The 16750-nt window shown below is 37.0% G+C and overlaps 1 protein-coding gene across 1 annotated transcript in view; it reads left to right on the forward strand.

The window, feature by feature from the left end:
- The window catches only part of DCTD (dCMP deaminase), a 56325-nt gene continuing 39575 nt past the window's right edge, over positions 1-16750 (forward strand). Inside the window, exon 1 of the mRNA XM_040556380.1 lies at positions 1-2552. Within this exon, the coding sequence (XP_040412314.1) occupies positions 2506-2552 (47 nt within the window). The 5' untranslated portion in view covers positions 1-2505. The remainder of the gene's footprint in view (positions 2553-16750) is intronic.

Below are 16750 nucleotides of genomic sequence, written 5' to 3' on the forward strand. Positions count from 1 at the left end.
TACGTTTATCTCATGTTTGCCACAGGAGAAGAGTATGTGAGGCTAGTTACCATGGCTCGGCTGATAGAAGGTAACTTAATGAGCTCTATTCATTTTCATGTGTATCTGATTTCCGAGATTTGGTACCAGAAGTGGAGCACCGGTGGTAGAGTATGGCTGTAGTTTAGCATCTGGGACTCCTAGGTAACCCAAGTTTTATTCTGTTTTCCAGAATATGTTGTCTCTTTCCACTTAGCAGTTATTAGATTAAACATATTTTTCCTGGGAGAGGGGGGTCTGGAATCCAGATCTATCTTCTCCTTTCCTTCTTTCTTAAATCTACTTGCCTACTCTATTATAGTTATGTTTAGCACTCAGCTTTATGAATTATTCTTCCCATACAAATTACACTTATTAAGAACTGGACTTGTCCACTGCCTAACAGGGTTTTGGATTCCACTTCAGAGGCCAGATACCTAACCACTAGGCATTACAGTAACTAATTTGCAAGCATCTAGGTCCCATTGTTGGTTCTGCTCCTAAATAGAAAAAAATACCATTAAGATATGACTTTAATTTAGCTAATTACCAATCTGGTAAAGACCTATGTAATTTTAGTCATTCTAATTATTTTGTTCTGTAATACTAATCTGCTTTTCTCTCTCTGCAAATGGCTTCTATGTCTCCCAAAAAACACCTGTTTGTTAAGCTCCAGACTGTCTTAAAGTTTTTATTTTTACTTCTGCTGAATTAAGGTAATGTGCAATGAAAGTACATACTTGACATAAGGCCCTGGTGGTTAACAGTGGAGAAAAACTGAGCTGTCCTAACCTCTGGATCTCCGTCATAGTTCAGCTACAGAACGCAACAGGATTATTGCCTATTAAAGTGACAGACTCATTCATTTTCATTGAGAGTATTAAGTTTCAGTCAGCTGATTGGTTCATAAAGTCCAGTCTTTTTTTCTATCAGTGTAAAGAAGCACTTTTACTATCCATGACATTTGTGTCTCTTTCAATTGTCTAATTTTATAAACTTGCTTTTAGGTGACATTCTGCAGTGAGAAAGTGCATGTAGCAATTATGGGACAGGATAAGCTGGATTTCCTTTTCCATTTCAAAGTTTAGTTTGCTTTATCAATGAGGTTTCTTGTTATGTAAGGTGAAAAAAGCTACAGAGGATATTTTCTCTGAACCTAGCTGCCAGTTACTTATCTTTGGCACTAATAAGAAGCTTTTATAATGGTACAGCCTTTTTCATTCTGAAAAAGGAGGCCTGTTATACAGCAACATTCCTATATTCCTACCCTCTAAACAATCCACACAAAAAAGGACATGCAGTTGGAAAACTTCTAGTATCAAGCCAAAACTGAAATGTCACTTCTCCCAAAGTTAATTATGACATCTGAGGTAGTAACTAATCCCTATTCTATGTCACCACCACAGCAGTCCAAACCACATCTGTTTTTTTATTGGTTAGATGAGATCCACATGGATGTTGAGCTGATTTCTAACTATCCTTTGAAGTAAAACCTCTCATCAGAAAACATCAACACTTTCATTTGTACAAACAGATGGAAATGGCACTTCTTAATTTTTTTGGGGAATAAATGTATTAAGACCACTGCATACTTGTCTAATTTCTATGTATATGCTTGTGTGTGCATATACAGATGTGCTTACACTTAAATGCAAACTGTTACATGGTGAGTGTTAGGCTTTCCCTGTCCCCCCTCCACTTTCCGTTGTTTGAGTCCTTCATTGTAGTTAAGAGTCCACAGTCCAGAATACCAATTTAGAACTACTTAGGAATGACAATAGTTCAAGTCATACTGACAAAAACTATGGGTAATATTTGTGTAAATAAATGACAGACCTTTATTGCTACCAATAAGAACATTTAGCTTTTTAAAGGACTACTTTTGTTGTAGGTAACAGATACAAACTATCATCCTGTTTCCCGCTGTTTTGCAATTTGAACTGGTGGAGAATGGTTTCTTCCACTATCCTTTGATATTCTTTCATATGTCTAACATAGGAAGGTAGAAGAAAGTTCATAATGATCCTTTTTAGCCTGAAATATGCTATAAATTTTAACTGAAAGTGGTTTTGCAAGTATACCTCCTACATCTCAACTGATAACCTTCCTAGCATGTTGTGCTGACATTGTCAGCTGACAGCATACCACAGATTGTTTGGCTTAATTGCATAAGACAGAATAGTTCAGAAGATGTAAGCGTGCTTTATTCAAAACAGAAGGGTGCATATGAAGGAGTTGTCTGAAAGCATGGAGTAATGTAGCTTTGGCATGACTTAAGTATTTATTTGTAAATATGATTAATAACAAGATAGCTCCTTTTCATTGAGCCTAATTGTTCCTCTGTTTTGCTTTGTGCATGCATGTTTAACACGTCTGAAGAAGTTCACATTAGAAGTAGTACATAGTTAAAGGACTGAGTTAAAGGGAATTAGAATCATAACTATTTTGTGTGCTTTCTCCTTTACTCTTATCGGCTAGGAGAAAAAAATGAAAATTTGGAACACAAGAATGGAGGTTGCTGAACCCAGAAACAGGTAAATGATTGTGCTCCTGCCATGTAACAAGAAGCATTCCCTACTCCAGTCCATACTAGCGTAGTTAATCTCCTGCTGTTCCCTGCTTGCTTCTTGATTCACGGTAAAGCTGTTTCTGGGACTAACTGTGATTATAAAAAAAAAAAGGCATGTTTGTGCCCTGTCCCTCTATAACAAAAGGCTCCCTTAACTTGATGATTCTCCAAAGTGATGTCCTTGAAGAAATTTACAGCTGTTACAGCCCTAACTCATACTATCCATAAATGGCTCTGAATCAAGAGCCACAGCTGTCTCCCTGATAAATCTACATAGTTCAGTCTCCACTGCTTTCAAACAGAATTTGAATACAGGATGAATTATGAAATATGCTGACAGAATTAATCTCTGAAAACATCTGACAAAAATGTTTGAATATATATGTATTAGTTGTGTTGCTATTTTTTTAGACACTTAAACACTGTACAAACCAATCTGGACAGCCAATCTGACTTCCCTGACATATAGGTATTGTAGAACTGTAAAAAAAAGTCAATATTTTCAGCATTATAAATACTGGCTTATTTATTTATAAGCACAGTGATTTTTATCAAAGATAGCAACATCTTCCAAAACAAAACAAAAACTACCCCCCCCCCCCCCCAAAAAAAAAAACAACCAACCAAAAAAAAGAAAGAAAACAAACAAACGAACAAGCAAAAATAACTAAGACTCCTTTGTGCCAGGAGATTTTTAAGAATGTTTTTAAAAGACCTGTAAAGCAAAACAATGTACATGGAGGATGGAGGAAAGGCGGAGGAGTGCTTTTACTATTGTCAGCTTCTTATGCATGGATACAGCTGAGAGTAAAAGATCTTTGAATAATACTGTTTCTAGTTGAATTTATGATGAAACTCTGCAGAAGCAATGGAGCCAGTGAACAGCTTTGATAATGCTTATGCTCATTCAGCTTTTCTCTTTACTCCAAAGCTTGCTCTTTCCCCTGATATTCAATTGGACCACTTGCTGCTAAAATAGGATGTCCTACAAAGACTTTCCAGAGTATTGCTGAAAAAGCCCATACAGGGCTCTTCTTCAAATGAATATACATATATATGTTCATCATATATATTTATATATATAAGCTTTTTCAAAATTTTGGCCTTATTTTTGCTTTCAGGTGTACATAGAAGAAATTCACAAGAAATTACACGTTTTGAGTCCTTGAAGGCATAGTTCTAATCCCATACATCTGAAAATAAGTGCACAGAAGAATTTTAACTGATTGTTAGTCAGATTAAAAGTTTAGGGTAGGTAGAGTAGAAATTATGTGGTAATAGTATTGCCTGAAGCTTAACTAGGGAAATGTGAGTAATGTTTTCATGATAAAAATCTTAAACTCAGCCCTCTTTAAACCACTCATTAAAACTAACTCAGCATTCAGTTCTGTTAACTCTGATCCATACTGCTGAAATATCAGCAATATTGCTGTGGACAAAGGAAAAAGAAGACGGATAATTTTTGTTGTTCCAAAACCCCTAAGCTTGATGAGGTCCAAATTAACCTCTGAGGTTAATCAGAGAGGTTAATGAGAGTTTCTTGATGCAATCTTGGTACATATTCTTGATGTTATATCTTCCATAGTCTCAGTGTATTTTTTTTTTAAATGATGTCTCTCATGCATACAAATTTAACTTTCCTACATTTCATTGTATCTGTGGAATTGCAGTGTCTTTTACTGCTGTCTAATGGCTTTGGAGAATCACAAAGGCATGCCCAGTCAGCCAAGGAGGTTCTCAAGAGCTTGGCCTTCTCTTTTGGCCATGTAGGACAGAAATAGACCAGCAGTAGAGGGACTCAATGAAGAATGAAAAAGTTTCCCAACATCAGCTCCTTTGGTGAACAGCAACTAATTTCTTCAAGTAGTTAAGGTATTCCAACAAGATTTACAGAGCTAATGCTTTTAACAGTCCCTTTCTACTGGTACAAGGAGTAAGAGCTCCCGCCACGGCGAGAAGAGTCTGCTGTGTTGTATCTAAAGGAGGCAATGGATGAAATACAAAAAGGAATGTTTTATCAATAACATTCTCAATTATTACTCTCTTCTGTATCATCCATGTACTTTCAGAAACAGTGCAGTGATGAAGTGGACTGGATTAATTGCTTGAGTATTTAAGATTTGCATCACAAAAAAGTGGACTGATTAAGAGAGTTAAAGAACCTGTTTTCATAACAAATGAAAAGTATTTTTTAAAACACAAAACGAGTACAAACCCAGCAAACTTCTATATGAAAAAAATGCTTCTTCTCTCTTCCACCTACTTCCCACCTCTTTTTTCCCTTCAAAAAAGTGCAGTTTCTTTGCATGAATGCAAGGTATTTTGACTTCTGTCCTGGCAAACACCAAACAAACCCCAATTCTGATTGCTAACAGAGGCTAAAAACTATGTTGCAAAAATAAGATCTGTTCAAATCTGTAGCAAGAATGAGACTGATGCATCAACACCAAGATTTAGCGCTTCTGGACTGCTAGAGGTGTTGCTGAGTTGTGCTAATCATCCCATGGCAATTTTCATTCCAGTCAGGTATCTAAAACCCAGAATCCCAATAAAAAGTTTTCAAGATCACAGCATGGTATTACTATCTTCACTTTGTGGTGGACATACCAAAAGAGATGTGTTAAGTGACTTGATGGAGTAAAAAATACCTAAACGAAATAGGATAGGAATGAGAACATGTGATGCTTTCAGCTCCTGAGCTGAATCTGTCGAACTGTACTGTGTCATTTTTATTAATTCAATATGTGCTCTCGAAAACACTTAGGATAAGCTTTCTTATCACAAGGAAAAGATTAGAATTCATACAAAAATTCCTTTTATTTTGAATCTAATTCCCAGGTAAAATATGGTGTATAAAAGCTATAAAGTCCATATGGTGAAACATATGTTATGAAATACCCATGTCCACATATAAGACACATTACACTATTCCTACAGCTCTCTCCTTTGAATTTTTTTGGTGGAACAACATTACAAAAGCATGAATTGCTATACTTGTATGTTCATAAATGAAATGCAGTAATAAAGAAACAACCTCCAACAGTGTAAAAGATTACAATAGATAATAATTCAAGGAAAATAGTTCAAAGCTAGGCAAAGTCTGCAAAATTTAAGTATTAAAACATAATCCTTGGACTGAAATATCAGAGCTGTTGCTGATAATCAGCTGTTTTGTAAAGGTGCGAATGTAAAACCTAAGGATATACAGTTGATGCTTACAGCTGAGGAATCACAGGATGGTTGAGGTTGGAAGGCACCTCTGGAGGTCATCTGGCCCAACCACCCTGCTCAAGTAGGAGCACCTAGAGCACGTTGCCCAGGTGGCTTTGGAAGATCTCCAAGGATGGAGACTCCACAACTTGTGTGGGCAACCTGTGCCAGAGCTTGGTGATGCTCACAGTGAAAAGGTTTTTCCTGATGTTCAGAGGGGAACTACTGTGTTTGAGTTTGTACACATGGCCTCTTGTCCTGTCACTGGGCACCTCTGAAAAGTTCCTTGCTCTGTCCTCTTTACACCCTCCCTTCAGGTATTTATAGACATTGATAAGATCCTCCCAGATCCTTCTCTAGGCTGAACAGTCCCAGATCTGTCAGCTCTTTCCTCGTAGGAGAGATGCTTTAGTCTCTTTGTTATATTCATGGCCCTTTATTGGACTCTCTCCTGTATGCCCGGGTCTGTCTTGTACCGGGGAGCCCAGGACTGGGGACAACACTCCAGGTGTGGCCTCACCAGTGCTGACTGGAGGAGAAGAATCACCTCCCTCGACCTGCTGACAACACTCATCCTACCACAGCCCAGGATGCTGCAAGGACACCTGCTGGTTCATGGCCAGCTTTTTGTCCACCAGGACCTCCAGGTCTCTTTCTGCAGGGCTGTGTTCCAGCTGGTTGGCCTGGAACATGTAATTGTGCATGAGATTATTTCTCCCCATGTGCAGGACTTTGCACTTGCCTTTGCTCAACTTCATGAGGTTCCTGTTAGCCCTACTTTAAAGAACACAGAAGAGTGGCGCATAATTCAAACCTACCAAAACAAATAAAGTGCTATGCTGCAAATATGCTTCTTGAATTCTAGAGCAGAAGTGTCCCAGCAAGTGAGCCCCTGGATGTTTAGACTCAGTGCTGATCTCCTTTTTGGTCTAGCTAGGCAATTAGAACAAGAGTTACAGGGAAAGAGCTGTACTCAGGTTATATGTAACCACTAGCTATAGGTTTCAAGATGCTGTTAAGAGAAAACAAAGTTCTGACCAATAAAAATGTATATTTTTAAAGTTTAGGTTGTTCTCATAGGTCATGAACAGATTAATGCAAGCTTTTGTTTGTTTTGGTAAGAGGAGGAAAAGAAATATGCTGGGGCAGGGGAGAAGAAAGTAAGGAGTTGCTTATTAAAAGAGATTTCCTTGAGTCAAAGAAATCCCTAAAGGAAATCATGTTTCAAAAAAAAAAATCTCAAAAAGAACATAGAAAATTCTCAGAAGCACATATATGCAGATTTTGTGTGTCCATAACACCACATCAAATATTAACATTTTTCTGCATATATCTCTGAGACATCTTTTTCAGTGTCTCACTGTCAATGAAGAAAAGGTACAAACAGAGAAAACTTGATGGCTTCAGAACACTGCTGTAATGAACCTCTAGTGCTACTCCTGCCCTTCATCCTAAAAGCCATGAAAGAAAAAGTAGTCTACAGTGCCTTTTAATGCAGCAGAGGCCTCTTGGAAGTCAGTTTGTTTAATCTCCCTTCTCAATATTCCACATCTGTGGAATACACGTCTCTAGCCATCTCATTTTAATAACATATTCTAATCCATTAAACTCGCTCTGGTAAGCTTGCAGTGAACCATGACGTTTCCAAATCAAAGTAAAATCAAAGGCCTTAAACCAGACTGCAGAGCTAAAATTCTCTTTCATATCCCTTTCACTTTATTTACAGAAGACTCATATGTTCAAATTTACCAAATCATCCTGACAGAATAATTATGATGTCTTGTCATGTCATATTTTTGGAAACAATGTAAAATAATGAACTGAAGAATCTGCAGAAAACTAAGAAATAGCAAAAAGAACAACAACAAAACAAACAAAAAAGCAAAAAACAAATAAAGCCAAACATTGATGTATGTAAGACAGCCCATAATTAGTCTGTCAAAACTTCCTATTGCCTCTTCAGCTTTATGGGACAGTTGATACTTTTGTAGCACCGTTGGGAAATCCTTTTTCAGTCAGTCCAGTGACTTAAAATCCTTAGCATGACCCCCCATGCCAAAAGCCATCTAGCTGGGTACAGGGCAAATGCTGTCAATGCCAGGATATGCCAGGGTTTCATCACCTCTGCAAAACCTTTCTTTTCCAGACTAGCATTGGGATCTAATCTACGTTGGTTGTTACACGGGATTTGTGGGATAGGAGATTGTCTCAAAGTGTAGCTAGGCTTATCAATATTTTAAATGTGAATCTGTTTGAGCAACTTGTTCTGGGACAAATCGCAAAAGTATGTTTTCTCAAAAGGAGACACGTGTCAGCTAGGAAGAAAACTACATTACTAAAGTAAATAAGGATAGTGGAATACCAAACCAAATAGAAAAAATCTTTTTTAGGGTTGCCTTCAAATGACTGCAGGAAACCCGAAGAGCTAAATGCTAGTAACTTGAATTTTTATTTGAAGCAAGTCAAGCAAGTGATTTTTGCATCATCTTCAAATATTGGATTTTAATTATATTGCTCTATACATAGCTGAATTAAGCATAGCTGTAGAAAAGAGGTAAACATTTCCATGCCAGAATTCTCCAATCTTGTGTTTTGTCAGACCTATTTAAATCTTTTTTTTTTTTCCCACAAGTGGAAATGACTATTTCTATTTTACAAATGCACATAATGTGATCAAATTGCTTCCTAATCTTCTCTTTGATAAGATTTCATTCTATAGCTCAGTTTCCAGTCCATTAATGATTTTCACTTCTCTTCTCTGACTCCACTCCAATTAAAGGAGATTTTTCTTCAGTTTAAATTATCAAAATATAATTAACAGTCACACTAGTGTCAAATATAGGGATATGTGGCATCTCTCCTCTTCTACTATAGATTCCATGTTTTTTTGTCCATAGATTGGATTAACTCCTGCCACAGCACCTCACCAAGGATTACTGCTGTGATTTAAGGGCTCCATCCTCTAAGGATAGCCTGCATACTTGTTTCTCAGATACGTGACTTTATATTTGTACAATGTCATTTACTTTTGACCAGTGTATTCCAAAGCTCTAGTGCCAGTCCCAGTTCCATCACAATGTTTTTTTGATTTATTTTTAGAATGGGAAGTATTTTATCAGCATCATTTATTAATACTTAATGTGCCTTTTCCCCAGCTGCAAGACAGAAGCATTTCATGAGCATGCCTGCTTTTTTCTGCATTATTTATAATTTTATTGCTTCCATCCAGGAATGGACCCATACCACTGGTGATATCAGAACTATACAAAGTCAAAATACAGGACTGAAAGTAGACCTGTCTTTTTGAGTTCTGATGCCATCAAAATTATTCTGTGCAAGTTAGCATACGTCTTAAGGTTTTCCAAGCAAGGATTTATATATACCTTTAAGTTATTCCATTCTGATTTAATTAATGTAGCATTAAAAATTTTAAAAGGGTAATTTTACTTTTGTCACAACTTTTAGTGTAATCTTAATGCCATCCATTAATCTTAAAATCCATAAGATTTCTCTAGGAAGGCCACAAAATTTCCTATATTTTCACAAAAATAAGGGCTAATAGCTATAATACTATAAGGAATACCATTTTAGACCTTACTTCAGCACTGCTGTTCTTGCTTTACCCCATTGGTACTGCTTTTCACAATGTGTAATGTTAAACTAACTGTAAAATAATGTGGACTATCTTTTTATTGGTTAGTCTGGAATTGTTTTGTAAAAAATACAATAACTATGTTTCTAGAAGGTAATTTTGGAACTCAAGAAAACACAATAAAAAAGCTGGGCTTAGAGAAAATCAGTAATCTTGAGTTCCTTCTGCTAAAGACCCATTTGACATTTTACCAAACTGAGGACTTTTCATTTCCCATCTATTCCCAGATGACCTTTCCTTTCCCCAGCACTGAACCCTCCTCGCTCTCCAAAAATCTTGCTCGCCTTTCCTTCAGGGCCAGCTTGACAAATAGATGTGGTGACAAAGGATTATCACGTCTGCTGCTGCTCTGACTCACCCAGTCTGCTCGGAAGAGCTATCCTAAGAGCACAGAAATGGACACAACCCCTTGCTGTAGCATGTCAGATTCTGGGCATTTTCCTGCCCTATTTGAGCTTTATGTCTCAAATTAATGAACACGCCCACACCCCAGGATTTTAGAGGTAACTTTTTGAGTCAGCATTCTGTGACATCGGAAAGCGGCAGACCCTGTTGTTTTCTGGAGGAGCAGCACCTGGAGCTCTCCTTCCTGCTGGAAGCAGCAGGGACAGCACTAGGTATTTTGTCTCCTGGACCACGGAAATGGGCAGCTTCTGCCTTGGCAGCCAGGCTTCGTTGCTTCACTGAGCGGGCCTGACTGGTTGCATTCTCATCCTGCTGCCATCTGCACGGTGTTAAGTAGGGAGGATGCTGGCATGCCTCTTCCCTCTCAGCAAAGCAGATTAATAGGGCTTTGCTCATTGCTCAAGGTTTCATGTTTTCTGCAGACATTACAAGAGGTGTTATGCATACCAAGATCTACTTTCAAACTTCCTTCCAAACCACTAGCCTAAGCTTTTGACAAGTACTGATTACCATCTGATAATTTCAAAATAATAATATTATTCCGGAGGGCTCTAAAATCAAGTTTAACTTTAAAACGTGTGTAGGGAGGGAATGAATCAGAGTCAATTGTGTTAATACATTAATTACACTAATATTAATAAATTTATATGTTTAAATTAGTATATACAGGTTTATACTATTAAATCCAGAGGGCAAAAAAGTGTCGCAAACAGGTGAACAAAAGTTTTCCCCTGGCAGGATAAAATCATACGAAGCAAAGGATTCACAGTGTTTCAGAAGGCCTGAGGAAGTTTCAGAGTTCAGTCTTTCTAACCTATTCCTAACAGATTCAAATGCGTCTGCATGCTTAGATTCTAAAATAGCATGTGGATAACAGGTCACATATGTGCATGTAGAGTGTTTTGGAGGAGCTGAACTTTGTAAATTAGCAGGTGCTTGGAAGCATAGCGAAATACCATTTTAAGTTAAATAGTAAAAACAATAGCATGCGTATACATTTATAATTTGACAATACATTAGGTTTTGCTATTCTCTCCTAAGAATGATACCTTTAATCTCTTGCTGCATCTGAACATTCATTTGACAAACATAACCACAATTTTTTTCATCAATATTACAAAAACAGTGCCTCAAATAAAAATGTTGTTCTCATGGGACAAAATTTTAGATAATATATGCAGAAGTTACAGTAGCATCCAGGAGTTCATATTTTGTAGCTGTTTTCATTAGGGAAAACCTTTATTAACATTTAGCATTTTTTCATCAGCAAAGTGCTTTCAAAACATTTGCTAATTAAAACCTTTATATCTTTTAGACAGTAGAAGTGCCTTTTCCAGCCTGCACATGCTATGTAACTTATTTTATTAGTGGTTTGGTAATAAAGTCAGATAAACCTTTGATTTAATAATTAGCATTTATAGAGTGCTTTCTGCCTTCAAAGCACTTTGCAAACATTAACTAATTAATTCTTGCAACTCCCCTGTAATTTGGGGATGCAAGCATATTCGTGTACATTTGCATGTAGTTTAGGGAAGAAAGTATTATCTGAGGCATTTTATGAAACAAGAGAATTAAGACATATAAATTAAGTTATTCACTTAAGTCCACAAAGACAGAAACACTGTCAGAATAGGAACCGAAACTAAATTATTCTCACCCTCTCCCATTCTCTAATCACTCAGCTCTTTCAGTGATGGTGCTCGTGTAGCAATTCATGCAGTCAGTCTGCCACTGGTCATCAGTCAAGGAGTAGGTCACAGCAAAAGGTTGCAGTGAGGGCCAGCAGCTTCCAGCAGGCTGTCGGTAATGAACTCTGCCCACGCTGATCCACCAGGTGTTGTCTCTCTGGTCATCACCACAATAGGAAAACAAAATTGAAAAGAAGAAGCGGTATTCTGCTGACAGCTTCCTTTATTTCAGTCTCCAGGGTGGGTACAGCTTGCTACAAGTATGCGTCATCATAAAAGAGGAATATAGTTTGTCCCCGTTTCTTTTCTAATGTGCTTACTGATTTGGTACATACAATAATACAGCTTTCCTTTCTACCTCAACCCATTTAGCTAGGATCTTATACTGCATTTTAGTCACATGATAGACACGCACCTCCACATATGCTACAGGTGGAATGAGAAGAGTATGGGCTCTAGGAGGGCTGCACCGTAGACCATGGTATCAGAGGTCTATGAAGAGCATGAAGGGTCATTTGCACTGTTTCAACTCAGCAAAGCAAGTCAGCTCTCTTGACTTACAGACTTCAGGAAATTTTCTGGAATTAAGATATGTTCTTAAAACATGTAATGGCCATTGACAAGGTTTCAGAATGAATGGTTTGTTTGTTTTCGCTAGATGTTGGGAATTCATATTGTTGTATAGTTTTTTGTGTATTTTTGTTAGTGTATTTTTGTGTGAGTGATGAAGTAGTAAGCCAGAAATGGGTTGCTTCACTGCTGTGTATCAGTTTCTCTTCAGCCAACATTTAAAAATCCAAGAAACTTCAGGACATTTTTAATAGCCCGACTGAGCCAAGTTTTCACATGTCATGGTGTCTTCTTCAGGCAAGAGAAACAGAGTGAAACAACAACAGATATCTGGCTGCTTGCTAATGCACATTTCATCATTACATTCAGATAAACCATGCAATTAAGTAATGCTGGAGGTTTGTAAAGATTAGAGAATTAGGGACTAAACATTCCTTGGTGGTCAGCTATTCGTTAAGAATCGAAGAGTAACTTTTTTGTGATTCTGTTTCTGTATGCTGAGTCTATCAAGTAGAGACTACTAGAAAACAGAAAAGTGCTGCAATTTGTATTTGGTGTGCCAAGCACTATTTCTCAAAGGAGATGAACAGATTTTTTTTTAATTTGTTATTTTATTGTATTTATAATTAGCCGTCTGGAAAAAAAAAAAAAGTTCTAGCATCTGCAGTGATGCATTGATTCTTTCATTACAGCAAATACACATGACCCCCGGTGTTCAACTGTAAACAATAATAGTTACTGGCTTCATTAGGAAGCTAGCAGATGGCTTATAAGTTCTCATGGTAGCTTTTATCCATTTGAGGCTTGCAGTGTGCAAATGTTTGTCTTTTAAACAGGATAAAACAATGTAAAAGGGGCTTTGTGCTTTGTTTTTATTAGTAGCAATTCATTTGGATTGTAGATTTGAATCTGAGTATCTGAGTGCACTGTCAATTTTTCCTGGCTGCAGGTGAAGTACTTGCTGGGCCTTGCCTCCTGCCTCTGTGGCATTTTCTGTACTAAAAGAAATGAGGTCAGGTATCACTTCTGGAGTTTGGACAGAGTTGTATTTTTCCTAGTAGGATTCATGTTCTAAACCCTTCCCTTCCCTTCCCTTCCCTTCCCTTCCTTCTTTTCCCAAATCAAGTGGTGCCCCCTTTCAGCAGAGAGGCAGCACTGCCTCTAATTTACCCTACCTGGAATGGGAATCTGACCATGGAAACCATTGGTGCCATTTTGTCATTCCAACTCTTTACTTAGGCAGCCAAATTGTTGTGTGTGGTTTTGGAATACCCGATGAGTAGCAGCTCATCTTCTGTCATCACCAATCTGGCGCCCGGAGTGTGATGAACTTCAGGATGCTTCCCTGATAGGCTGCACGCAGGTGCAATGGCTGTCAAACCTAACCTCAACGTCTATTATGGAACTGCACGGAGCTATCTAAAGAGCAGTTAATCTTCAAAACATCTGGTAGAGTACATTAGCTCTTTCAAAGAACAGCTTTATTTTACTGTGTGAGACTTTGATAGCTTTTCTTATACTTCTAATACAGGCTCTCGTGACTATTTTTGTGTACTCGATTATGTTGATAGCTGGAATCAAGCCACATTGTTGAGAAATAGAAGCTGAGGGGCATATATTAAGGACCACCAGGTGTTAAATATCTTCACTTCTCTCTGAAAGCATAGACGCGTCACTGCAAACTCTCAAAGTGTTGCACCACTCTGTTTCCACTGGATCTGTACATGGAGGAGCCAATATGTAGTTCCCACTTTGTGTTATTTGTGGTTTGTTCACACTAATGTGTAAGCATTTGACTGGTTGAGTTTTACAATACAAACACCTCTGTTTAGATAGAAATCAGTCATTTTTTTCAGAAAGGACCATAAAAAATTAGATTTTTTTTCCTTTATTATAGAATGTCTTATTTTGAGGGCTTAAATGAACCATGAATAACAAATTAGGGTGCTTTTTTGACTAAACAGTGATCTAGTGAATCTTTAGGTTTTTATAATTTCATATTCTATGTTCTTTTTTTTTTTTTTTCATATTCTGTATTCCATTTTAAAGTTCAAAGTAACTTTTGTTTGGAGAGACAACTATATCTCCTGGAAAAAATACTGGGATTTTGTTTTCAGAGCATATATTTTCACTTTTTATCCTCATCTGTTTTTATTAAAAATACTGTTTGCATAAAAACTTTCCTTCTTCTAAGCACATCTGTTCTTGCTTTTACCTCACCTGAAGATCTAACCCTTTGCATGTGACATCCTCAATGAAGAATAAGCAGCAGGAGCAGATGAGCTTTCAAGAAATAAAGATCCCATTTTCATGCAAATGTACTAGTAATTAAAAATGATGGGAGAAAAAAAAAAAGCAACTCAATATGCAATACCTTCAAATTTAATTTGAAGTATAATAGTTTTAAACTTTCCCATAAGAACTCCCGGACTCTTTAAGTGGTTTAGTTTTGAGAACAGTAATAATTGTCATTCAGATTAATGGGCTGGTTTTTCTTATCAAAAGACACCTTCAAAACAAGTTTGGGGGTAATGGTAAGAAGTTTTAAATGTTTTTTTCACTATGGTTTGAAATAAAGTTAATTAAATTCCTAAGTAAACTGAACTTCCATTTAAGTCTGTGGGTAAAGTATAGCTGTACTCAAAAAAGCCAGTTTAAGGACTACTTCAAGCCCCACATGACTTCTGTTACAGAAAGCATGCCAGCTCTATCTTCAGCATTTACTCTTCATTAACCAGCTCACCCTTCCTGAAGGAGGTATTTTATGAAAAAACAAAGACTCTCTTTTTATTAAGTTTTACCATCCATTTTTAATCACTTTAAACACTGCAAAATCAGGAAGGGGAAAACATTTTGTGGTAATAATGCAACCTATGGTTTGATCCTTTTAAAACTGCTGCAAAAAATGAGATTTAACTTATTTCTCTTCTCTTCTCTTCTCTTCTCTTCTCTTCTCTTCTCTTCTCTTCTCTTCTCTTCTCTTCTCTTCTCTTCTCTTCTCTTCTCTTCTCTTCTCTTCTCAATGCTCTGTCTACAGTAAAATAGAGTCTAATGTGTTGAGCATTCTCAATTCTCATGATAGGCCAGGAGAGTTATAAGTACACAATTCACAATAAAATCAAATCATTGCCTAAGCATCGGAGCCAGTTCTGTTCATCTTTACTCTGAAGCTGTAAGGTTGCAGAGCTGGAATGCATAAACAACTTCTGCCATTTTATCCTGCGCTATTTAAATTCATTACTCAGTGTATAGAAGTAGTTACAACTCCCATGATAGGTGCACCTTTATTGATTAGAAGTAAGTTTATTTCCGATGGGTTTGGAAAGGCTGGGCATTACCTGTATATGTATAGGAACAATGGAAAGCTGCATAATTTACATCCCACAGAATGAAAGAAAAAGTAGGTATTGATGATTTATTGATTACAACTTTCATTTAGATGAGGAGATGCAGGAGCTGATGAATAATGTAAATATTTTAAAATTCTGTCAGTGATAATCTAAAGGGAATATTGTGATTTGCAATAATCCTTGGAAAAATTCCGTCACTAATTCTAGCAACTAGAATTTCTTGTACAGCAGGCTGAGATACGGCCCATGGATTTCACAGGGACTTGGTAATGTCCCATATGCATGACCTAATTCTTTCTTCCTTTGCATTTTTTTTTTTGTTGGTTGGTTGGTTACTTTTTGTTTTTCCTAAAGGAGGGAGGTGGGCTACAAGATAAAGTGAGGCGGCTCTATGGAAAACCATTACTGTAAATGCTATGGATAGGACCTACCACACATTTTAGTGCTTCCAATTTCAGTAGAATTAAGAAAATCAGGAGGCTAACAGAGGTTGGGTGTAGCTATGGTGAGGATGGCATCCCATGCTCTAATAAATATGTTCCTTGAAAAGATTTACTCAAATATTTCAGATTCACTTTTATGCAAACTATTAGAACTTCATCATAGGTTTAGTTAGCTGGTGCCTTAGGCAGCTACACCAAGCATTTGAGTTTCTTCTGATAATGAACAATTAAAGCTAACTGAAAGCGCCTATATTTTTTAATTGATTTAGCAGTTGATCATCTCTCAAGATTAATGATTCCCTTGTGCTCAGAAAATAAGTTGTCAGCTGATGCCTGAAGCCATATTATTTTTATTACGAACTTCATGGATGAAACATCGTTTTTGTCAATTATGATTTTAGGGGATGAAACAGATTCATCCCCGTTCATAAATGTAGAGGACATAAAATAGTATGTAAAGGTCACCATATAGACCATAGCTGATGACCATCTAGCTATAAATGAGCTACCAGTAAGTATATTTGATATATTAATTCTTCTCCACATAATAAGATAAAGCAAGCAAACTTGCAATGTCTTTTTTTCTACAGTATAGTAGTAAGATTGCTTCCAGTTCTGCTTCTACCCTCATTTCATTTTCATAGCTTCATTCACTTACATACCTATTAAAAACATTATTACATTTCTTCCAATCTAGTGGAAAGACATATAAAAAATTGTGGATGTCTTGAAAGCTTTGTAAAAGAAACAATTAAATGGAAGATTGTCCAGAAGAGGATCCCAAGAAGCCATTCTTGTGTGCATTGGGCCTATTTCTATTCATCATTGTACTCACAAAGAGCAAG

Source organism: Cygnus olor, chromosome 4 (assembly GCF_009769625.2).
Source record: "Cygnus olor isolate bCygOlo1 chromosome 4, bCygOlo1.pri.v2, whole genome shotgun sequence".
NCBI lineage: Eukaryota > Metazoa > Chordata > Aves > Anseriformes > Anatidae > Cygnus > Cygnus olor.